The sequence below is a fragment of the Grus americana genome, chromosome Z (genome assembly GCF_028858705.1).
Source record: "Grus americana isolate bGruAme1 chromosome Z, bGruAme1.mat, whole genome shotgun sequence".
Taxonomy (NCBI): domain Eukaryota; kingdom Metazoa; phylum Chordata; class Aves; order Gruiformes; family Gruidae; genus Grus; species Grus americana.
This window is the reverse complement of record NC_072891.1, coordinates 25839779-25864024: the sequence shown is the minus strand read 5'-3', so window position 1 is coordinate 25864024 and position 24246 is coordinate 25839779. Positions and strand designations below refer to the sequence as shown.

At 40.6% G+C, this 24246-nt stretch overlaps 1 protein-coding gene across 2 annotated transcripts; it reads right to left on the bottom strand.

The window, feature by feature from the left end:
• Nucleotides 1–377: 377 nt before the first annotated feature.
• On the bottom strand, nt 378–23854 carry CDK7 (cyclin dependent kinase 7). Of its 2 annotated transcripts, none has more exons than XM_054809899.1 (12): nt 23687–23854; nt 23100–23159; nt 21792–21825; nt 19964–20031; nt 17997–18065; nt 16303–16413; nt 15010–15128; nt 13861–13960; nt 11994–12080; nt 10058–10207; nt 8243–8390; nt 378–794 (listed from the first exon to the last, which is right to left on the bottom strand). In XM_054809899.1, exons 1-12 carry the CDS (start codon nt 23744–23746, stop codon nt 751–753), a joined length of 1050 nt encoding a protein of 349 aa, XP_054665874.1. In that variant the 5' UTR covers nt 23747–23854; the 3' UTR covers nt 378–750. The 2 variants fall into 2 exon arrangements, with proteins under 2 accessions (XP_054665874.1, XP_054665875.1); XM_054809900.1 differs by lacking the exon at nt 378–794 and adding an exon at nt 976–2986.
• Nucleotides 23855–24246: the final 392 nt, after the last annotated feature.

Below are 24246 nucleotides of genomic sequence, written 5' to 3'. Positions count from 1 at the left end.
CCCAGCAGATGTTTTTTCTGGGCAGTGCTATATTTTGGAGCCAAAAAGAGACCACAGCCATGCATGTCTTTTCCCCAGCCTCTCACGCTACTGGATATCAGCAAGGTGTATGTCAAAACACAGCCTGCCAAAAGTGTTCAAAGCACTCAGAGAAACTTCTCTAAGGGCTAAACTATCTCAACCTGACAAGCTACATCCAAAGCTATCCCTGTTTTATCCTATGATTTTATTAAAGCCATATGGAAAGAATACTTTACCTCAGTGGCGAAGTCGACATAGTTGAGTATGAAATACAAGGGGAAATGGAGGGATTCAAAGAAAAGCAGGCCTAATTATAGCCTTTTTTGTAACGATTTCTCCCTTCTCTTGGAGAAGCAAACGAGTATTGAGATGTGAAACCTGCTCTGTAAATGCATCATTACATTGGAGCATGTGGAGCATAAACATTTGTGCACCAGAAGAAATGGATGAACAGGAGTTAAGCAAGCAGTGTACATGCAGTAAGTCAAAAGAACAGGAACAGTCACAAGCCAAGAGCGAATACAGGTAAAAGCAAAGAACTGGAAGTGCCGCCTGGAGTGCTGACAGCATCAAGGCCACACCATGGGTAAGAGTGTACCACAAATGCAAAGCAACAATTATGTAACTCAGTCTGGCTCTGAGCCTTATTTTTCAAAACAGAAAGGCTGCAGGGATCACACAGCATTGGCACCAATCAAGAACCAGTGAGACAAGATGACGATGTGAAAGCTAGCAGTCCTTGTTCTCCATGCCACCAGAAGTAATCCTGGTATCTGTGAGAAAATGAAATCAGTTTTGTTTAAAACCAAGAGCACCTTCCCCTTCTGTAGTGTGTGCTCATACAATGAGTTTTTGCTACATTTATTGTGGCAACAAAGTGGAAGAAAGAAAACAAAGTTTTAATTCAGTTATATAAGCAGTATCAGTACAATGCATACAAGTTACTCAAATTCCATGAAGTCTTCAGGTAAGAGCTATCAAGTTTACAAAGAAGAGTACTAACCTTTCAGGAAGAAACACCAGTAACTCATGATAAAAAAGCAGCAAGGGCAGAAAAATTATCTCAACCCAAGAGAGAAGGCATTTAGATTATGTTCCATTTTGCACAAGCATGCACATTGCAGGCTCAAGACAAACCATCCTTGATTGTTGTGGTTCTGAATAGAAGCCGAGCAGATTGCAGTATCTGTATATTCAGTGAGTTGGTGTGATAAAAGACAGATTGCCAAAGCTGAAGCATGATTAGCATGATATAAAGCTTACAAGGTAACCAAGTCACAAATTAAACAGTATTTAGATGACTAATTGTGTATGATTGCATATTAAGTTATATTCACCAGGAGTCCCCAATATTCCTTCCAGAGTTCTGATCTAAGTCACAAAAGTTAAATCAAACTATCCAAAAGCCTGAGATTAAGAAAAAAATATTGTGCTAATCCTTTTTCTAATCTTATCTTACTCTGTAATGTACATACACTTTATCTATGCACAACACCACCATTAAGAGCAAGGCAATTTTAGTCCCTGACACAGGCAGCTTCATGAACTCAGCTGAAAACAAAACTTACTGTATACCCTCACAGTATAGAACAGACCCCAATCATACATGCAGTGCACAGTATGCCAAATGAATTGCAGTGTGGGAGCTGGAAGGGAACATCTCCTGGACTTGTATTATGTAGAGGCACTGCTATTTTTGAGCATCTGCTGTGGCAAACACACAACTCAAAGCATACAAGACAGTAACCTTGGTCACAAAATATCCTCTCTTTAATCCCACTCTTACACAGCACAGTAACCATTCTCTATACATTCAAACACTGATCGCCCATCTAACTCAGTACCTACTCTACAACTTTTGCCAATAGAAGCTTAGAGGATTGCTACATGTCCCACTGGGAAAGGTTTCCTTCAGGGAAGGGTATCATCTAGGCACACACAGCATGTGACAAGAAGGGAATGGTGTTACTCTCAAAGCAGAGCTGACAAAATTGTCACTGCCATGCAAACGCTACGTATAATACAAAATAGTTAGGATACTCATTGAAAAATGCAGTATCAGTTTTAGGGACTGAAGGTTTCCAAGCTTTGCAGTCCAGTCAGAATGCTGCCCTAGATAAGTCCAATGCAAACAAGTTTACAGTACTCCTAACTCTCTCTACCCTATTCAGATTAAAATATTTTCATACATATGCCTGTGAGAAGGAGGACTGCAGTTCTCTTAATCCCCCAGCCTGCATTCAGGATGATGATGTTTGATTACACAGACAGTAAACACTGCTGTAACCGATGTTATTTGATAAACATTTTCTCTACATTGTTAAATAGATCCTAGTAGGAAGTTTAAGTTTAATTTTCAACTGCCAACAACCAATACAGAACACAGTAGGGTATTGGGAGACTATTAACAGTTGTCCCTTACAAGACCAGCATACTTCACGTTGGCTCAAGGCAGAAGTAAAATGAAGTAACACAGGAGCAAGAACATAGTTGCTCTTCCTCTGTAAGCCTCAAAGTCTTCTGGAACAAAAAAGCATCCTGCCCTTCCCTTACATAAATACTTCCCAGTATTTATTATAGGGCTGATAGACAATCATATGTACATCTAAGCTCCAGGTGAGAAGGGTGTTATTTGTATAAAGGTTCTGCAAAATTAGCCTGTGTAAATCTATAGCCAGCAAGCAGGTTTGACAGTTACTAATTCAAAGCATGAGTCAAAGTAACAAGACAGCAAATCAGAGAAAGCAATCTTCTTGTTTTGCTTAACAATGCTTTTATTTAAAAACAGAAGTAAGGATAATGATATCTCTTTCAGTAAGGAAATATTAAATGCATACTTTACATATGAAAATATTACAAAATAACCATCCAGTGACCATTACAATGTTTTTTCAATGGTTGGGACTCAGGCCGCTTTCACCCATTTTCATCCATAGCAATCAAAAAATCAATTTTTTTGGTAATCCTGAAAAGCGTAAATCACATTGTTACCAAAGTGAACAGGTCCAGCCCCCTCCCTCAATGTTTTCGTATTCATTTGATACTGTTCTCAAGATACATCTACTCAGAGCTGCTTAACGCTGTTTGCTGCAGTAGCAGTACATGATGACTTTTTCCAACGAATCCATGAAAGAGTGCTAGAATCAAAGCTTACTTGAATCAGTACATGTACTCCAAATGAGTCCAAAATTCTGTAGTTAAGTGTTAATTGCATTTGTGATACATTAAGTATTCCTCTTTGTTGGTATAAAAAGCTTGTCAGTTAATTCTACTTTTAAGCCTAAGAAAGGCAAGCTATTCTAAGGCTTAACTCTGCCCCACCACACATATACTCATAATGATTTTTCTTACATGCTGTCACTACCCAGCAGTAAGCTGTCTGCAGGAAGTGACAGCCCTTTTAGTCTCTGCCTCATTCTTTAACCATGTCTCTGTTTAGTATCAGTTGTGGAGATGAGGGCAGCAGTACTTTTCTGATCCTATTCCAGATCTTGTCCTCTCATTTCTTCATGTGCTACTTATTTATAACATACATAGAATAAACCATAGCTGCCTTCTGCAATGGCTATGAAGCTTACTATGAAAGGATCCAACTGTTTTTTCCTGCCCTATAGGCAGAGGTCTCCTTTGAAATACACTGACATTGAATCACACCCATGAATTTTAAATGAATGCCCAAACAGTACAAATTCTTAACCTTAGATATTAATAGAATGTTTTTTTTTTCCATCCCAATGTAGAATAGTTCTGAAATCAGATGGATTCCTTATACTGCATTTAAAAAGAAAAAAGTTTAATACTGTATCTTTTAGTCTGTTTTGTGAACCTACAGCTCTGTAGAAATGCAGATTAATAGAACTAAGAAACTGGTGCCCTGGGGAAGGAGTGCTGCTTTTGATTAAGTGTTTGCCAGAGTGGACAAGATGGACAAAGATGTCATCATAGCATCAGTGTCTCCACATACCTCACTGATCAGAAATAAATGGTAGCAAAAGCTAGAAATGATGCATGCAATACTTTTCACAGTCAGTCATCCATCTAGTGATAGTTCTCCCCTGACGATAAAGAGGATGGGGTTTTTTTTTTTGAGAAGTACAGCTGCTGCACATTTAAGTTTGGTGAACACACCCTACAGGCTATAGGGTTTTGTTCTTGTGGAAAAGCAGCACTTAGGGGAATAGCATAAATTCCTTCCTCCTGGCAGCCAGACCCTGATGCCAACATTTTATAAGAGGGTACCCTTCAGTAATCTCTCAGTCCATTTTGCTAAGTTCCAGGGTGTATTATAGCAATTAGTGTTCTAGCTTGATACAGCTCTGGAAACTGCTCATTGTCAAGTGCAAGACTTCAAATGGTTAAGTCACAGAACTCAAGGAAGCATTTCTTCTTTCCTGTCCTTTAGTTAACAGGCATATTTTAGGACATGTACTCCAAAACACTAATCACAGACCCTCACATGGTCCTTGCAAAAGGAGCTAAAAAGATTAATTACCTAAGCTATGGTAACTTCACAAGCTCCCACATGTCAGTTGGCCCATAGTACTGAGGTCAAAGAGCATGCAGATAGTCAACTGATGAAATTTTTCTTTGAGATTAGAATCTTAAGACAGTGAAGTAATGCATTTTTACTTTTAATTTGACACACAACTAAGAAACAAGTCAAAGTGCCTAAAAAGTAAGTTAAACTCTAACAATGTAGTTGTCTCTCTGAAGAGGAAATGCACTTTCATGGAAGCATCTCCATTCCAAAAAGATATCACTCTTATCAAAACAGAGTCTCATACTGGCAGTAACAAAAAGCTGATGCTAACCTGACAGCTGCTCTCTAGCATATTCCAGCTGTGAGAAGACCAACTCCAAGTTTAAGAACCAGTATTTGCCTCTTTATTAGAAGGTCTGAGTAATTTAGTGTTGATACGGGTCTTGAGTCCTCAGAGCTTTTCTTGCCATGAAGATAGAAAGTACACACTACTGTTTGGGGAAGACTGGAGGATCTATATAGAAGTAAATGTTAGGAAATAGGCTTGCCTTTTAAAAGGGTCACAGAAATGTGCTTAATGTTCCTTACGCAGACCAGTCATAACTGTTAACTTGCTTAATATAAGAGAGAAAGCAGAAATCTCTCTTCTGAACCTGATTTACATTCTCCAGTCTGTCATTTGAAAGACCAACATGCTATGTCATTTAGTAAGGACAGGGAAGGAATACAAGGAGGGGATGTTATCCTCTGTCAATGACCAGCTAGAATGCATGGAACCCCGCCTAGGGATGGATGAGGAGCTGAGCAAGAGCTTATGAGTCAAGATTAAAGGGAGCACAGGGACAAGGGACATCATAGTAGGGGTCTGCTACAGGCCACCTGACCAGGGAGACCAAGCAGATGAGGCTCTGTATAAACAAAAAGGAGCAGCCTCACGTTCACAAGCCCTGGTCCTCATGGGGGACTTCAATCATTTTGATATCTGTTGGAGGGACAACACAGCAGGGCATAGGCAATCCAGGAGGTTCCTGGAATGCATTGATGAGACTTCCTTTTCCAAGGGATAGAGGAGCCAATGAGAAGAGGTGCCATGCTGGACCTTGTTCTCACCACAAGGAGAGGCTGGTGGGGAATGTGAAGCTCAAGGGCAGCCTTGGCTGCAGGGACCACGAAATGGTGGAATTCAAGATCCTCAGGGCAGTGAGGAGGGTGCACAGCAAGCTCACTACCCTGGACTTCAGGAGAGCAGACTTTGGCCTCTTCAGGGACCTGCTTGGTAGAGTACCATGGGACAAAGCCCTGGAGGGAAGAGGGGCCCCAGAAAGCTGGTTAGTCTTCAAGGGTCACCTCCTCCAAGCTCAGGAGTGATGCATCCCAACAAAGAGGAAATCAGCCAAAAACCACCAGGAGACCTGCATGGATGAACAAGGAGCTCCTGAACAAACTCAAGCACAACAAGGAAGCCTACAGAGCATGGAAGCAAGGGCAGGTAGCCTGGGAGGAATACAGAGAAACTGTCCAAGCAGCCAGGGATCAGGTTAGGAAAGCTAAAGCCATGGTAGAATTAAATCTGGCAAGAGACATCAAGGGAAACAAGAAAAGTTTCTATAGGTATGTCAGTGATAAAAGGAAGAGTAAGGAAAATGTGGGTCCCCTCTGGAATGAAACAGTAGACCTGGTTACCTGGAATATGGAGAAGGCTGAGGTACTCAACTTCTTTGCCTCAGACTTCACCAGCAAGTTCTCAAGCCACACTGCCAAAGTCACAGAAGGCAAAGGCAGGGACTGGGAGAATGAAGAACCGCCCACTGTAGGAGATCATGTTTGAGATCATCTAAGGAACCTGAAGGTGCACAAGTCCATGGGGCACGATGAGATGCAGGTCCTGAGGGAACTGGCAGATGAAGTTGCTAAGCCACTCTCCATCACATTTGAGAATTCATGACAGTCTGGTGAAGTTCCCACTGACTGGAAAAGGGGAAATGTAACTGCCATTTTTAAAAAGGGGAAAAAAAGGAAGACCTGGGGAACTACAGACTGGTTAGTCTCACCTCTGTGCCTAGCAAGATCATGGAGGAGACCCTCCTGGAAACTATGCTTAGGAACACAGAAAATAAGGACGTGATTATTGAGTAGCCAGCATGGCTTCACTAAGGGCAAATCGTGCCTGACAAATCTGGTGGCCTTCTATGATGGGGTTACAGTGTTGGTGGATGAGGGAAGGGCAACTGACATCATCTACCTGGACTTGTGCAAGGCATTTGACACTGTCCCGCACAACATCCTTGTCTCTAAATTGGAGAGACATGGATTCGATGGATGGACCACTCTATGGCTAAGGAATTGGCTGGATGGTTGCACTCAAAGAGCTGTGGTCAACGACTCAATGTTTGAGCAGAGAGTGAAGGGGTCAGTATCGGGACCGGCACTGTTTAACATTTTTGTCGGCAACAGGGACAGTGGGATCGAGTGCCCCCTCAGCAAGTTTCCCTGACAACACCAAGCTGTGTGGTGTGGTTGACACACTGGAGGGAAGGGATGCCATCCAGAGGGACCTTGACAGGCTTGAGAGGTGGGCTGATGCGATCTGCATGAAGTGCAACAAGGCCAAGTGCAAGGTCCTGCACGTGGGTCGGCACAATCCCAAGCACAACTACAGGCTGGGCAGAGAATGGATTCAGAGCAGCCCTGAGAAGGACTCGGGGGTGTTGGTGGGTGAGAAGTTCAACATGAGCTGGCAGTGTACACTCGCAGCCCAGAAAGCCAACTGTGTCCTGGGCTGCATCAAAAGAGGAGTGACCAGCAGGTCGACGGAGGGGATTCTGCCCCTCTACTCCACTCTTGTGAAACCCCACCTGGAGTACTGAATCCAGCTCTGGGGGGCCCCAGTACAAGACAGACATGGAGCTGTTGGAGCGAGTCCAGAGGAGGGCCACGAAGATGATGAGAGGGCTGGAGCACCTCTCCTCTGAGGACAGGCTGAGAGAGTTGGGATTGTTCAGCCTGGAGAAGAGAAGGCTCCGGGGAGACCTTACAGCAGCCTTCCAGTACCTAAAGGGAGCCTACAGGAAAGCTGGAGAGGGTCTGTTTACAAGGGCATGGTGTGATAGGATGAGGGATAATGGCTTTAAACTAAAAAGTGGTAGATTTAGATGAGATTAGGAAGAAATTCTTTACTGTGAGAGTGGTGAGGCACTGGAACAGGTTGCCCAGAGAAGCTGTGGATGCCCCCTCCCTGGAAGTGTTCAAGGCTAGGTTGGATGGGGCTTTGAGCAACCTGATCTAGTGGAACTGGATGATCTTTAAGGTCCCTTCCAACCCAACCCATTCTATGATTCATGATTCTCTCTCACACCCCTGCCTTTTTTTTTTTTATTAAGTGAGGTAAAGTTAAGTTATTTCCACTTCAGTAAGATGTCTCAAAAAAAAAAAAAAGAGGGCATCATAATCACCTATAATTTACTGGGTAGTACCACACTATTATTTAATGGAATTAGGTATTTTTTCTAACAAATAGATTCCTAAGCATCACAAAAGAGCCTTTTTTGGTACCAATTCTGTTAGAACACAGAACTAAGTCATTCTCACTCTAAAGCATAAATCATTAAAGGGCTTCAGATGGTATTGGTGCCCAGGAATGTAATCCATTCAGAGAGTTTTTTTTCTGAAACACTGAAAGTATCACATTCTCTCTGAGCATGTAGTTCCTGTTTTAAAACAGGTGAAACATTAAGAGGTTACCTTGATCTATTCCTTCTGTTCTTTTCCTTTTTAGATTTATAAGTGCATTTTGTTGCTCCTTCACAGCTTCTGCAGGACAGTTGGGTCTTGGCAGCTGATTTCCTGGAGTGGGTCCTGGTCGGTTACTGAAATAGTTCTGTTTCAATGCCTTAATGATAATGGAAGAAAAATAACCAAGTGATTAGTATAAAGTGTCAGAACACCATCTATAAAGAGGTTACAATGAAATAAAGCACTTACAATTGGGACTTCTAAGCTGCTTGGACACATATATTAGCAGGTGGCCTCGGGACAAATCAAGATTTTGTGTTCTCTGACTACGCAGAACACTTTGATTTGTAAGCCAAGAGATAATTGTGTACTGTTATTTTTAACTAATGCTCAGACATCCTAATAAAACTCTAGACTACACTGCAGGTAGTCTGTACAAACAACAAGTTTTTATGTCCATAGAGCTTACATTCTGAATAGACAGATGACACAAGATGATAAAGAAGAAAGGAATAAAGAACGATTAAAAGAATATATCTGAAGTCTTGATCAGATCCAGGACCAGGACACCATCTGTTTTGCTAGCTTGTAAGTTAAATCCTTCTCAAAAATTCCTTTAACTGTGCTGTTTCTACACTGTAAACTGGGAAAACCAGTTTGAATTAGAGCAGAAGACAAACACAGGTGAGCAGGGTTAATTTCATGTAGTGGAATTACATACCCTATTTTAAATTTTAGGAATTCCACAGCTTCCATAAACTGTGGTTAAGGAAAAGAGGCTAAGTTGTGTCTTAGGTAATCATTACTCTTGCTTATGTCAGTTACATGGTATTCGGGGTCAGCTATAAATCAAGCCAATACAGCAAGCAGAAGCTGTTTCCTGCCTTAGACTGTGGCATTGTCAATAAAAATACTAGACTAGAAAAATCATATATTCAAGTCACCATCCTACAATATGACCTGTAAAATGACTTTATACATACAAACTAGTACAGACATGTCCCAAGCATAGCAGAAGTAATTATTTGGAAACTTATATTGAAAGTTCTTAAAGACTGTAACAAAAAACTTGAATGTGGTCTGAATAAAGTTTTCTAGTAAAAAGACACTTAACACATACACTAATCCCCTGGATTGGGATCTGCTTTGTTTAACAAGCAATGAGGAAGCCCTGACCGTAAGCGGACAGTTTTGTCTCTTGCATGCTTTCCAAACCGTGTAAGGTGACAGACATACAGTTTTGAAACTTCAACTGCTTTATCTTCTTCATAGCAGAAATCAATACTCTTAACTAGAACATTTTGAAGTCCTTCATTTCTCCCCATCAAGGAATAGTGAAATTGACATGCTTCACTCAAGTATAATGGAAAAGGATATTCAGATCAGAATGCTGGTTTAAATCACCACGGAATTTCATGTTAAAAAAGAATCAAAAAAGTTTAAATAAAATTGAAGATGACACTGGATGAATTAAGACTGAAAACCTTTCAAAACCAGAGAGTAAGATATGCTATGTTAAGTCTTAAATTTCAAGCGTTAGGTGACTGAATTTTGAATGTCAAGTATAACAACTGTCTGAAGGCCATGACTCATACACCTTTTAGTTGTTACCTTTGCTCTACATTGGAAATGCAGATGATCAGTCAGCATTATTCATGCCTTTCAGAGTTCTCTCTACAAAATGCTGGAAATACGTTTCTAGTATTTCACAGACAGAACTATATGACATTTCATTTGAAACCTGGCTTACTGACTTCAAAGCACATTTATCTGATATTAACAGTAGGTTAAGGAAGATGAGCACATAATGCAAGTGTACTATACCTGAGTAGCCGTAACCCTAGTGCAAGGATTAAATGTGAATAAGCCTTGCAGAAGACTGAGCAAATCATCACCAGCTGCACTGAAGATATGTTGAAGTGGCATTCCAGGGAAAGACTTAAATGTGACATAATCTGGAAGACTCGTCATCCCCTACAAAGACAAAAATGGAAAATATGTTTTTCAAGTGAGAAAGAGTTCAGCTTTTCACACAAAGGGAACTTCACATGGCTGTCTTTCAGCAGAAGCAAATTGTCTTTCAAAACACCTTGCTAATACTTGGTCACTGAAATAAGTGTAGGAATAGTAGGTCATAACGACTTTTTTTAAAAAAAAAGTTACAGTTGTTTCACACTTTTCCTTTCCAAGTGTTTTGTCCTTCCCTTGCTTTAGTGGTGACCAGTCCAAAAGGAAAAACTGCTAACAAAGAATGGAAGTATGACAGAACTTTAGAGTAGGTGCAGACAAATGAAGTAGCTTCACAGTTTTCTTCTGCAAACTGACAAGGTGGAAGAGGCAAGGTTCACAAAAGAGCCAGTATGCATTTTCTCAAAGTTGATAGACTGTCTTCCTCCTCAAAATGAGCTGATCATCATGAGTGTTTTGAGCTACTTTCAAAATGCACAACTGAAACTATTTGGGGAGTGTGGGGAGGGAAGGAAAATATGTCAAGCAGTTGAACAGATGAATTGCATACTTTTTCCCTGTAGGTATGAAATCAGTCCCATTGTATTAAAATTCTATCATAAAAATGATCTTGCTGGAGACAATTATCCATACATGGTATTTTACGTATTTTGAATCTCTAGTCCTCACATTTCAGTAAGTTTATCCAAGCAAAATAAAATATTAACACGGAAATGAAAAGTGCGCTCAGTTATAATCTTGACAGTAAAGATTTCAATTCTTGAAATGTATGGGTTTGCAAATTAATTTAAGAATGCATCATCTCTGTCATGCTAGCAAATCTCCTCTCCCTTCCCCACCTGTATCTTAACTCTTCCTCTCCAAAGAAAGGAGAAATGTCATTGCAAAAATCTTCATGCGCTTCACTTAATCTCAAAACAACAACAAAATTGTATGGGAGTAGCAGTGCCTTATACGATATTTCTCCATATGGCTGTAGCTCCATTTGGTGATCGCATACCACAGCATTCGAGTACCACTCACACAAAGGAAAAGCAGCATGGAGAGGGAGCAGAAGTGTGATGTGATGACTGGTTATCAAGTCCAGAGACTGCTTCCACAACTCAACTACAAAAGACAACAGTGTGATCAGGGAATTCTGGACCCCCTGTGCCCATCAGCTGGTCCAAGCTGCATGTCCAAAGAAGCCATGCCCTGCTTCCTGTCAATCTGCCTGATAACCATGGTTAGGGAGGTCATTGTGTGCCCTGATGCTAAGTTTGTCCTGGTATTCATGAATTACTGAATCCACTGTCATCTCAGAGGTAATTGTACTACTAATTGTATTTGTTACAGTACAGTTACTCTGAGATCAACTATTTATTCCTAAAGCTGTTGGTCTGGTGTTTTTTATTGTATCCCAAAACTATAACTTATCCAGGCCAACTACAAATTGTTCCTACTTCTGAAAGTGATTAAAGCCTTTCAGGTCAAAGCAGATTATTAATCAAGCATCTAAAGAACATTAAGCAACAATCTTAACTTCATACTAATAGCCATGGGAAACTGGATACACACAAAAATGAAACCACGAAGTTTCATTACTGTTGCTTAATGCTAACAACACTGCTATATTGCTCAGGAATTTGCCAAGAGAAACAATAAATCTCAGCTGCTTATCCTCCGCATTGTGAGATCAGGCAGCTGCCTTCTGGCATTCTACTCAAGTATTCTGGTACACCCTTTATTTCAAAAGCTAAAATAGAGAGTATCAAGTAAAACTAATGTCAGTCTGTTAAATAAAAGGACTCACAGGCCACTGTTCTTCTGTTGGAGTGCCCAGTGTTTCAAATATCCTTGTCAGCTGGTCAAGATCAGAGTCTCCGGGCAAAAAAGGAACCTGGAAGAAGGCAACAGCATTTGATTGAATTAACTTCTGAACTTCAGTTCTAGAGAGGAAATTTGAACTATCCCTTATATACATCTTTGTATACCAGCAGCCCATAAAAAGACAGACTGAATATTTGAGGCATTCTAGAAATGTCCAAATAGATTCTGAAGGTTTCTTGCAACCCAGGCTTCATATCACTGACTTGATAGCAGAGAGCTAAACATAAGATTAAACCACCACCACATTAACATAAAATAACTAAATGGAGGAGAAGAAAGATTTTACATCTCAGTTGCCAGTTTAAAGTTGGTTGGTCACAATGATCCTGCCATCATCTGCTCCCTGAACTTAGGTTTTATATATATTCAAAACATTTAAAGTGAATTGTAAATGGATTACACAAGTAGCAGTTAGACTGACAGAATGAGATCACAGCATGAGGGAGAGTAGTGACCCCCTAGGATAGAAACTGCCCAATCAGGATCATGTTTCATTTAAACTAGGCAGAAGACTGAAAAGGCCATAATTGCCCTTTGTTCAGCTTGTGCATCAGGCACACAATGCAAGAAAAAAGAGACTTTGTGACCAAAGCAAAATGATGAAGAATTAGAGGCAGTATTTAACTAAGTAGGACAGAAAAACTGTCAAGAATATCCCTAGTAGGCAATGTACTAAATTTTGGCGTCATAAAAGCCCCTTGACCATAAACTGCTTTTGGAAAGCTCCCAGAAGTTGCATTGTCCCTCAACCTAGTACATTTAGGAAGAAAAAGGACAGACACATTTAAAACTATCACAGTAATAAAACTGAACCATGACACAGTTTCTGCTCTGTGAGAAACCAAAGAATAGAGAGAATTCAGTAATTGATTTGCTTTCTGACTTTCCTTGAGTTTATCCAACTTTAGCAGGTCTAATGCATATTTATGTACACATCACTAATGCTGCTTAAACAGTCATTGTACATTTCCATTTCTGAACTGCCAACCAAATCATACCAGCACACTTGTTTGTGTGATAAACCGAGGCAAAAGATTTCTTTCAAGGTGTTTTCAGACAGACTAGTTCCCCAATTTGGTTCACCACATGGCCACACAAACATTTAAAGTACAGTGCAAAAAGCAAGGAGAAGCCACATACTCATGGAAGATAACATGAAGTAGCCTGCAGTATATTTTTTCAGCTGTGTCTGTGCCCCTACCCTCCAAAAAGCTTACTTAAGGACCATTACTTCTGTGTACTGTACTCAGGAGTGGCACTGGATTAGCCTGATGTTAACCTTCAGCTTCATTCCAGTACTGTCGACAACCATAGCTTAGAACATCCATCTTCTGTTCATTACAAATAAACCCACAATTAAGGTAGCTATTTACAGTTATTGTGGAACAACGCATAAGGGACAGAGTATGCATGTATCTATGTCATATTTCTAGAAGGATAGCAAATGAAAACTCCTAGAAGGCTGTGTGAAAGGATAACTCCTCCAGTCCTGTTACCTACTTGACCTTCCCCAAGGCAAGACTGTAACAGTTTGTTGCAATTTTTTTATCCAGATGTTTTTAAAGGCTTCCAGTAATTGTGATGCTTATGTAACCCTAGTCTATTCCAAAACCTCACTTTCCTTACAGATACCAAGATTTTGGAAGCTTCTCCCCCCCTCCCCTTCTTCTTCCTTTCCTAAATAGCCTAACTGCCTTCACCTGCTGCTGTCAGCAGGAGAAAGGAAGCCCACATACAGAGTTGTAATGCACTGAAGAGCAAATACAAAATGCTTACATTTGAAGACTTACCCGGAGGAGCAATTCAGCTAAAATACAACCAACAGCCCACATATCGACACCAACACCATACATTCTAGCACCAAACAATAGTTCTGGGGCTCGGTACCACCTGAAAAGAAAACACATATTGGGAAAATCACCTGGCTTTGCTCATGCCAAGTGCTGTATATTGTAGCAATGCAAGAACTACAAAGAGGATACTGCTCCTGCCCATATATTTTCCAGACACTGAAGAGCTGTACTTCACCCAGCAAAGTGTTTTGTTTAAGAAAGACTGAACAAAATTGTGCATTCCTCACCAGAGAGTCACATATAACCATAAATTAACTACAGTTTCAACTGACCTGATTAACAAGCAACGGAACTACAAATGTGCAAAGGAAAAAGCATTTAACAGGCAGGCTGGCATGTTATAAACCAAAATTATCTTTAAAATTGATGTTGAAGAAATGACACAAAGATAGGATTCCTTCCAGCTTCCAAAAATCTCCATACCAACAGACCTAAGTATAGAGACTAGTTTTATGCAAAATGAACCTTGACAGCAGTTATTTAACACAGCTACTTCCACTGCCTAAGAACAATCAAGTTTAATGCAATGTTCTTATACATGCTGCATTTGAAACTACTGTATCATTTCTGCCTTTCGAATAGAGGTGTTAAAACAAACCATCTTTGACCAAGTAGTTAGCATTACAGCAGACAAAAACAAACACCCTGCATATTTTGCAGCCCTGCTTTTTAAAGCATATCTTAAATAAGCATGCTGTAAATAACACTAATAATTATTTTAATTGGTTCAAGCTTTTGTTTCATAATAGGTAATGTGACTAGCTACAAAAAAGATTCTAGGTCTCAAAATTAACAGAGGGTAACAGCTGTCTTGCTCTGAAAGCCAGGCTTATAGGCAGATACATATTATTTCCATGCACTTCAAAAGAGTACCATACCCCAGAACAACTCCCATGATGCATATTCCAGTAGTTCTTACAGAAACTTTGCTGAACAATGCCTTCTTGTGTTTTCTTTATGAGGCTTTTGCCACTACAGCCATATCACAGGAGCTAGATGCCAAACTTTGCACACATTGATTTGACATGACATATTTCAAGAGATACTGCAAAACAGCTACACAATCACTATGTAATAATGTCTTACCTTGTTACTACCTGATGTGTATAAACTCTATTTGGGCTTCCAAAAGATTTTGCCAAGCCAAAGTCAGCCAATTTTAAAACGCCATTTTCATCTAACAACAAATTATTTGGTTTAAGATCCTGTCAGTACAGAAAGCAAAAAACGAATTTTGTGAGTACTGATAAAAACAGACATATGTTGAACCTCCGGGCAGGTGTGCCATAACAGTATTCTAAAATGCAGACTTTTGATTCTATCCTAAGTCTACATTGTGAGGGGAAAAACCCCAGGAAATTAAGTATTTCATTACACATGAAAACTGTAGTGAAACACACCATCTGAATACTATATTTAAGCTGCAGAGTTTGAAAAAACCAAACTGCCTCTTTATAGGTTTTAGCTTTGCTGCAGGAACAGCAACTGCATAGCTGCCAAATGAATAATAAAAAGATCTTGCAAATGTTTCAAATAACTGCAGAGATCATGGAAATGACAGTTTAATACAGTGTGTTGCAGGCTGACCTCTGACCAGTAGCGAAGCACCCACACAGCCATTTGCTCACTCTGTTCTCATCCCACCTCCCTCCCAACAGGATAGGGCAGAGAACAAGAGCAAAAGCAAGAAAACTCTGGGAGCAATATAAAGGCAGTTTAACAGGTAAAGGACAGTGGGAAAAAAACCAAGCAAGCAACACAATGGAAATCATTCACCACCTTCCACAAGCAGACTGATGTCCAGAGTCTCCAAGCAACAGCCACCTTGGAAGCCAAATACCCCTTCTACCCCAGTTTTTAACTACTGAGCATGGCGTTATATGGCATGCAATATCCCTCTGGCCAACTTGGGTCCACTGTCTCAACTGTGTCCCCTCCCCACTTGTTGCCCACCCCCAGCCTACCCACTGGGGTGAGGGCAGAGAGGGAAAAGAGAAAGCCTTGAACAGTGCTTGGGCACTGTCAACAGACCAATGTTTCGGCTGTTGTTATCACAACTGTTTTGGCCACAAATCCAGAATACAGCACCTTACTGGCTGCTGCAAAGAAAGTTAAATCCATCCCAGCCAGACCCAGTTCAGTGCTAGTCAAAATCATGTGTAACTCGAGACACTTCTATATAAATATCTAAATGATAACCACATTATTAATTCTTAATATTTCTGGTACTGCTATTGTCTCTCCAAAACAGCTAGGATGAATGCTTATGGACTAAGAATGTCTGAACTTCAAAACTAACCTCAACAGAATGTAGACTTAAATTCTATCAAATGTGACTTTTGTTACAGCATAAAGGCTGTCAATTTAATACATGCTTACCCTGTGTAGAATCCAGTGCTGATGTAAATATTCTAATCCTTGAAGTGTCATCAGCATATATGCCTTGATGTGAGATTGCGTCAACACAATGCTAGTATCCTTTATAATAACCTGTAAAGTGTTAGTTTGATAACAAAGCTTACCATGCAAGACTAACTTCCATTCTTTCAGCTCAAAAGTTATTTCATTCATTAAGACAAAGTCTAAACTAGCAGTCACATATTGCCTACCATTCTCACCCTTTTTCCAGAAAAATAGGTCTATTCTGGAGATCAGTAATTGAAATGGAGAGTCCAGATAGCCTACATGAACTTTGCATAATGAGCAAATGAGAAAATGGGTAGGAAACAGAAGTTTATTATTTTATCTCAGTTCAAGGTTGATACCCAAACTTACAAGACAAAGATGTACACATAGAAATGATAAATATGTCAGTAAACTTGAAATTATATTCCCACTTATTCCTTCTTTCTCCATGCAAACTACACATCTAATCTTTGTAAATGCAACAGTTTCCTCACCTATTTGCAATAAGACCAGGAGGTATGGCCACTTTACTATATTTTAATATACTTACATTTTCTACATTCTTTTTAACATTAAAATTCTATGTAAACATCCTGTTTCAAAGTATTTTCCACACTACTCCCCAAAACTTACTTGTTAATATTACTGTCCAGTAACAGCCTTGCCTAAGCTTTAAGTTGTTTGAGACAAAATAGCTAAGACTACACAAAATTTCATGTATGCAGCACATGGCTGATCACAACAGGCTGAGTCCCAAAGGTGGCCCCACAATACAGTTAAATGCTCTGCATACCACAGCATCGTGTAGTACAAGAGTATTTCATTCCTCTTTGTACACTGTATCTTTTTCAGCTCTAAATGTTGCTTAGTTACTAGGTAAACAGAATAAATCCTCTAGAGACTCTACTCATTACTTTAACTTCTATTAGCAAAAAACTGATCTAACCTTTTCAGTCTTGCATTCATCTAGGTTTCAGCAAGCCTGTCAATGCTTTAATATTTTAAATGCTAGCCCTAGTTCTTAACAGCATATGTGTAATGGGCTAGCTTAACAACTACATGAATTTCAGTCCAGAGTAGATACAATGTGCACACATACAGATCTGACATGAATTGCTGTATAGGACAGACTTCCAAGATGAAGAATCTTGCACCAAAACATCTCATACAAAGACTTCCGCAAAGACAAATTGACTTAAAGTCTTTGAGAATGAAACATATAAGATGCTGATTTGCAAGTACCTCTAGCATTGTTACATTTCAAAGAATGGTTCAGGTGCGTGTGACTTCAGTACCAACTCATAACTTGGTATACTTCAGTATCACACTTACTTGAACATGTTTGATATTATGCTTAGCAATTGCATTCTGAGATGCTGATCTATGACTGAGGTTGTACACTCTGACTGGAGTCTCAGAAAACTGACATTGTAAACATAATCTGTTTCCTGAAGATCATGCTGACAAGTATTTAAAAGTAAAGGCATTATCAGCTGAGAACTCACAAAAATTGTCAAATTATTCAAACTACTTTTAAGACATGATCTTAATCAACTGACATAATGAAAATCACCTTTTTAACATGGGCAAATGTAAGCCTGTTAAAGTAGTATTTTCAAAAAAACATTTGAAGATACTGAAATAAAAATCTTTTAAAAAAATCATACCTCAAGATCCGTTTCCATAAAATCAAACACCAAACTAATATTGGACTTGTGTCCAAATGCATCTAGAAGCTGTAAAGCAAAATACATTATGATGAAGCATACTCTCACACCATCAGTCTTCTAAAATTCTGCACCATTGTAGTCTGCATGTGGATTTTCACCTTGCTGAACTGGTTTAAGTTTTTCAACTTGCTATACAAAAAACTCTTACTTAGTTTAGCTTCTTAACTCACTCTCCAAAAAAATCCCCATTAAGCATGGCACATTTTACACAATTGCCCCTTCTTCCTGGAGTTCGGGAAAAAAAAAAGAAAGAATTAACTTTACTGTGTTAGCTACAATAGATAATCTAATGCACATCTTGTCCTCTCCTCAAACTTTCTACAAAAGTCCTACCCTTTCTTGAGATCAGACTAAGTTTTCCCATGGATTCAGCTCTGTATCTGCTTCCTGTAAGCATGTAGTATTTATAAATTCTAAGTGTCAGGCTTATTAACTTCCTTTCAAATATATTCTTCGGTGTGTATTCATCTTTGTAGCAAGCTTTCTAGGATAAATAAACCTCTTTGGAGAATATCCAAATGACCCTTTCTTGGGATGAAGCTGTGTTTAATCTGAGAACACAAGAGTGATGCTGAGTAAGAACAACAGATCATCTAGCATGGCATTCTAGTCTCATGATCAGGAAGGTAAGCTCTCTCTCCATGGTGTGGCTTGTTCCTTACAGTCGCAGTATGATGACCACGTGAATTACCTGATTGCAAGATAGTTGTGAGCACAGTTTGTAACAGCAGTGATGTGCTCATGCTTTTCCTCTGCAGACACCATTGTAACAGGAGATACTAGGCAAATGAGCCTACAGGCTTAGCCACTTTTTGTAATTCCTGCCCCTTACACTTCCAACCTCTCCAACAGTTTTATCAAGACTCCTAAGTGGGTATAACCTGCTTCTGGACCTGCTGGTCATGAATTTGTCTAATTCCTTTTTGAACTGCTCATGCTATTTGCTTCTACAATGCCTGTGGCAACAAAATCAAAATTCACTACACTGTGTAAAGGTAGTACAATTTCCACACACCCCCTTCCCCTGACACAAATATGTTTTAAACACATCTCTTATTTCTATTAATGTATTAGGGTTTTGCAAATATCAGTTCTACATGCACTTTACCTACCACCTCAGTTTTGCAGGCCTCCCCATTACCAGCCTTTTCATCTCCAGAACGAGGAATCTCAGACTTTTTCATAAAGATGCTCCAGCCCTTTGCCATTTTAGTTGTCTTTCTCTGCACATTCTCTAACTTTGATAGCTAAAGCAACCACTTTGAAAGCAAGTTCACAATCCAGAAAAGAACCATATTTCCACTCTGAAAAAGTTAAATGAAATATCTGGAAAATTCATACTTGGTCTAATATTTATGGCAGACTTTCAAATTATCACTATTAGCTAATTTTAAAATATCTTTAGCTCCAGCTGGGTATCCACAGCTTTAAGTCAACCTAAATGCAACTGAAAAGATACAGGTTTTACTCCTGTCAACAGAGATTTTAGATATCAGCTCTAAAACCTAATATGCCCCATGAATCCCACTGTACCATTGCTTACAAAAGCCTGCTTTTGGCTGTCACCAGTTCCACATGAAGCAAACAATCAGGTAAATTATGCACTGCACTCATTTGCAAGTCTATCAGAGAGATGCAAAATCAGGTAATCTAAATTTCCACAATTCTCCCCACCATTAATAACCACATAGCCCCAGGCTAAAAAGTAAGAAACTACTTTGTCTTTGTAATTGAAATAGGTGTTTTGCTGTAACAATTGTTTCATTGCCCAACTTGGGCTGGAAAAAATAGCTCTAATAAAATTAAGTAGTGTCTCCATGACCCAACTAATTCTAAATTTCAGTTTGAATCTGTACCAGAAATATTTGAGGACTGATTCCAGAAACAGCATTCATTTTACTTACACCAATAATATTTGGATGGCTTAGCTCCTGTAACAATTTTATCTCTCTGAGGGCTGTTCTGTTGATTCCTACATTAAAAAAAAAATGAGACACAGAACAAAGTTAAAAATTTTGGATTAAGCTTCAAAGAAACCTCTCATTCTGTTCCTCACTGACGATTTACTACTATGAACAAGTAGATTGCCACAGATAAGCAGATTGCTGCAGAATAAAAGTGGACATAAACCTTATTCCACAGGAAATAAATTCTACACCACAGTAATCAGAATTAGATTATAAGCAACATGTCTCCATTTTGGCAAAAATGAAAGTTCAAGCAAAAGCCTAGAAAAAAAAAAAAAATCGCCTTTTTCACAGTGTTCTAAGCTTTGGTTTTATTTTAAAGAAAAGTTACATCTTGCAAATATCAATTCTTCAATGTGTCTCACTCACTTCCAGAGAGGGGCACACTGACAAACCTCATGAATATATTTCTTTTTGAGATAGCATTATTTAATAAGGCAAGGCACATGCATTTTTGCCACATTCAATCCTTTAATAGCCAGGTTTTATGGAAGAACCACCAAAGGGGATGTGGGAGGATGACAGCACACTGACTGCACTGCACCAAACCATGAATCCTGTGGGGTAATGATTCCTCCCTCAACAACACTGGTACGTATGGCTTGTATGAAAACTGACTGGCAAGCAAATACTCCTGTGGTATGTTGCATGGAAAGTTTCAGCTGCACATGAGCTGAAACACAGTGTTCTCCCAAAACCTGGAATATGATTCAACACGTAGTACTCTAGCAAAACTTTGGGCAAAGCTACACAGATTACTTTACACTCCTGCTCTGCCTATTTTAATTACCTATTTTAGAATCAAGTCAACAATGGCTGATTTTGGGTGGGCAAAGCCTGAGATTAAAAAAAAAGTACACCAGGTTATCAGATAGCACAAGGAAGCCAGACATGATCATTATTTTTAATAATATCCTTGAACTATAGCTAGACATTGTATAGGCCAAAAGTAATGACTGTCCTTAAAGGACATTAGTCCACTGAAGGCCAGATGGATCGCTACTCTGGCAGTTGGCTCAACTGTGAGACTCTGGCATGAGTGCTCAGTTTCTCTTTAAAAATTCTTCCCTTAGAAGGGAACTGGAGAGTTGAGAGCAAAGATTCTTCACTGGAAAGTTGGTGAGTTGATGCAGGATCCCTGAAGGATGGCAGCCTACACACATACAAAATTCTACTGTACCACACAGGCTGTAAGAGAAGACCAGCATTATTGGGTTTTAACTTGTAACATCCATGACATGGCTAGTCAGAGCACAGAATCAAAAGATACTGCTCTATAGCCCTGATTTGTCATCATAAAACAAACCCACACAGAGACAAGAGCTTGAAGTTCTTGTTTTTATTAACTTTTGTCTCATCATAAATCACAGAAATGTAACAAAGGAAATATCTGAAAACAGAGATAAATACTCTTACCTTTCCTAAATATTTAGGGCACAGAGATGCATCAATACAAAAAGGTGTTCCAAACTCAGTGCTGTAAAGATTATTACTGTATGCTATATTCATGTTTGTATTCCACTTAAATTGAGAAGCTAGCGGGTTACATACTCCTATTTAGACATATACTATGCATGCAGTTATCTATGCTGGGTTTTTTTTCTGTCCTGCAGTTTAGGAAGCAATCCTTTATTAAGCCTTACACTAAAAGAGTGGAGCTCATTTTTCTCAGCCAAGTTATGGTGTGGGAAATCAATGTACCAATTTACAAAAGCAAAGCAAAGAAAGCAGAGCTTCTGCAGCATGAATTTGTTTTTAAACTCACCATCTTTAGCTTCTGATCTATGTCCCAGTTTAATCTGAAAAGAAAGGTTTCATATTATATAAGGTTAAGCCATCTGCCTCAACAGTAGCAGATACATTCTTTAGTATTACTCCAAGACAGAATGAGTTTCAGTGCCATGAAGCACTTTACGAGCTAGGATTGAAGTTGGTGGGTTTTTTTTTTTCCCCTTAAAAAATTAGCTTAAAATTTTAAATAAAAAGCTTAAAATACAGCATTAGCTTTTATAAAAGCTTAAAAATAGTCATGATGGCACTGAAAACAGACATAATGCAAGCTGGTAGCATAAAATGCTTTGTAGCCACAAAACTTTATGATAACACTAATGAGCTTGTCCCCAGGGAGAAATGAGGGCAAAGTAATTGACAGTTGTCTTAGAATGATTCTAGTAAAATTAGCATACTCTGTAAACTTGGGCTAGCCTAAAGTCCTTCTGTCTCAATCATCTACTGCCCTGAAATTTTCAGGTCCAGAATCCTACCACTGATATTTCCAGATGATAAAAGTTAAGAAAAATATTGTGATACAAACAAGAAAGCTTTTCACAATAGCGGCTACTAGTAGCAACCATACAGGACAAGTATTATAACGCTAAAAGGGACTAGTACATCAAACAAAATTGCTTACTATTGTTATGGTTCAACTCATCTAGTAAAGTATTTAACTAACCAAAGCACTGGAATGTACACTTTTATCCCTCACAAAGCACAGCTAATCACCTATTTTTAATAGAAAAACTGCCTCAAATCTCTTCAGGTAGTATGAAGTGAAACCCTGTATGACAACATAGGCTTTTTCAACGTTTTTATTCAAACAGGTAAGTTGCAGATCTAAGATCACTTTTGTAAAATTTTGTCAAAAACCTACCATCAATTCTAAAGAACTTAATCAGGAGTAACACTCCTGGACTGAAGGAAATCAGGCACAGCAAGAAGAAAGATTAAAAAAAAAAGCCACTATCAAGGATTAATAAAGTCTGACGTTTGGAAATATGTGGGGTTTTTTAAAAAATAAATCTGTTTAACAAATAACCAAAATTTCAAGTTACAGACCATGTAACCCTTTAGAAAGTCAGAAACGTAGTAAGGCTGAAGCTAGTCTCTCTTCTTCGGGGGGGGGGGGGTGAGGAGGAAGTATTGAAGACAGCTTAACTAGATCATTTAAACAAAACACTCTGGAAACAATATATTCTCCCATTACCCATTAAGTCGATTAAAAAAAAAAAGTATTAGGCAGGTCAAGAGCAACCAGACACTTGATCACACAATGTCAAAATATTCTGACACTCACCTTTTTAATAGCCACGATTCGGTTGGTGTTCTTATCCTTTGCTTTATAGACAGTAGCAAACTAAGGAGAAAGAGAGAGGCTCCCGTGACTACGGAGCAGACAAGCCACAAGGCGCGTGCCAGCGCAGCCCTCTCAGGGGCTGGGACGTTGCCGCGGCAGAGGCGGCCCCCGAGCCCAGCTCTGCAGGCTGGAGAGCTGCCCGCGCCAGGCCCTTCCCTCAGGACGAGGCCATGAAACCCCGCTGTCAGCAGGCTGGCGGGGGACAACCTGCCTCCCCAGCCACCTCCTCTCGCGCCTTATAACCGCGGGGCCCCCCCGCCCCGCCTCGCCTCGCAGGTGGATCCCGCTGCTGCGTGCGGCAGGCGCTACGGGGCTGGGCCCGGCTGCAAGCAGCCACAGGGCCGCGGACTCACCCCGCCACGGCCACTGCGGTCACAACAGGGCACCTCACCGGGGCAGCCTGATCGCCCCTCACACGGCGGCCGGTCCCTCAGAGAGGACCCCGCACCTGACAGGCCGGGGGAAGCCGATGGTGTTCTCACATGCACCTTCCGCCTCCCTCCCGCCGCACCCCAGCGGCCGCTCACCTGTCCCTCCCCCAAGAAGTCAAGCTTCTCGTAGCGCTTAGCGCGCGCTCGCGCGTCCATGGCCGCCGGGGGAGAACGGAGGGGAGCGGCGAGGCCGGCGACGGGGCTTTTAACACCGCCAGCGCCGGGCGCCGCGCCGCTTCCGGCCTGCGAGCTAGCCCCGCCCCTGGCAACCGCCGGCGTCACCGCACCCCTCGCCCCGCCCCCTGCGCGCAGCTGAGGGCGCCTCGCGAGAGCCGCCTGAGGCCCCGCCCCCACCCCCGTGAGGCGCAGGAGGCGCAGGAGGCGCGGGGCGCGCGCGGCGGAGCTTCGGCACCAAGTGCGACCCCGCGCGGCGTCCGCACCTGCGCGCGGCACGGGCCTCCGGCCGCACGGGCTCGGTCCCCTCTGGCACGTCACAGGCCGTAGCTAAGGCCCGCACGGCACCGTTGCGCTGCAAATTAAGCCTTCGGATGAGGTACAATGCAGAATCACAGAACGGCAGGGGCTGGAAGCGACCTCTGGAGATGGTCTAGTGCAACCCCCTGCTACAGCAGTGTAATAAGTAATTGGAGGTAATT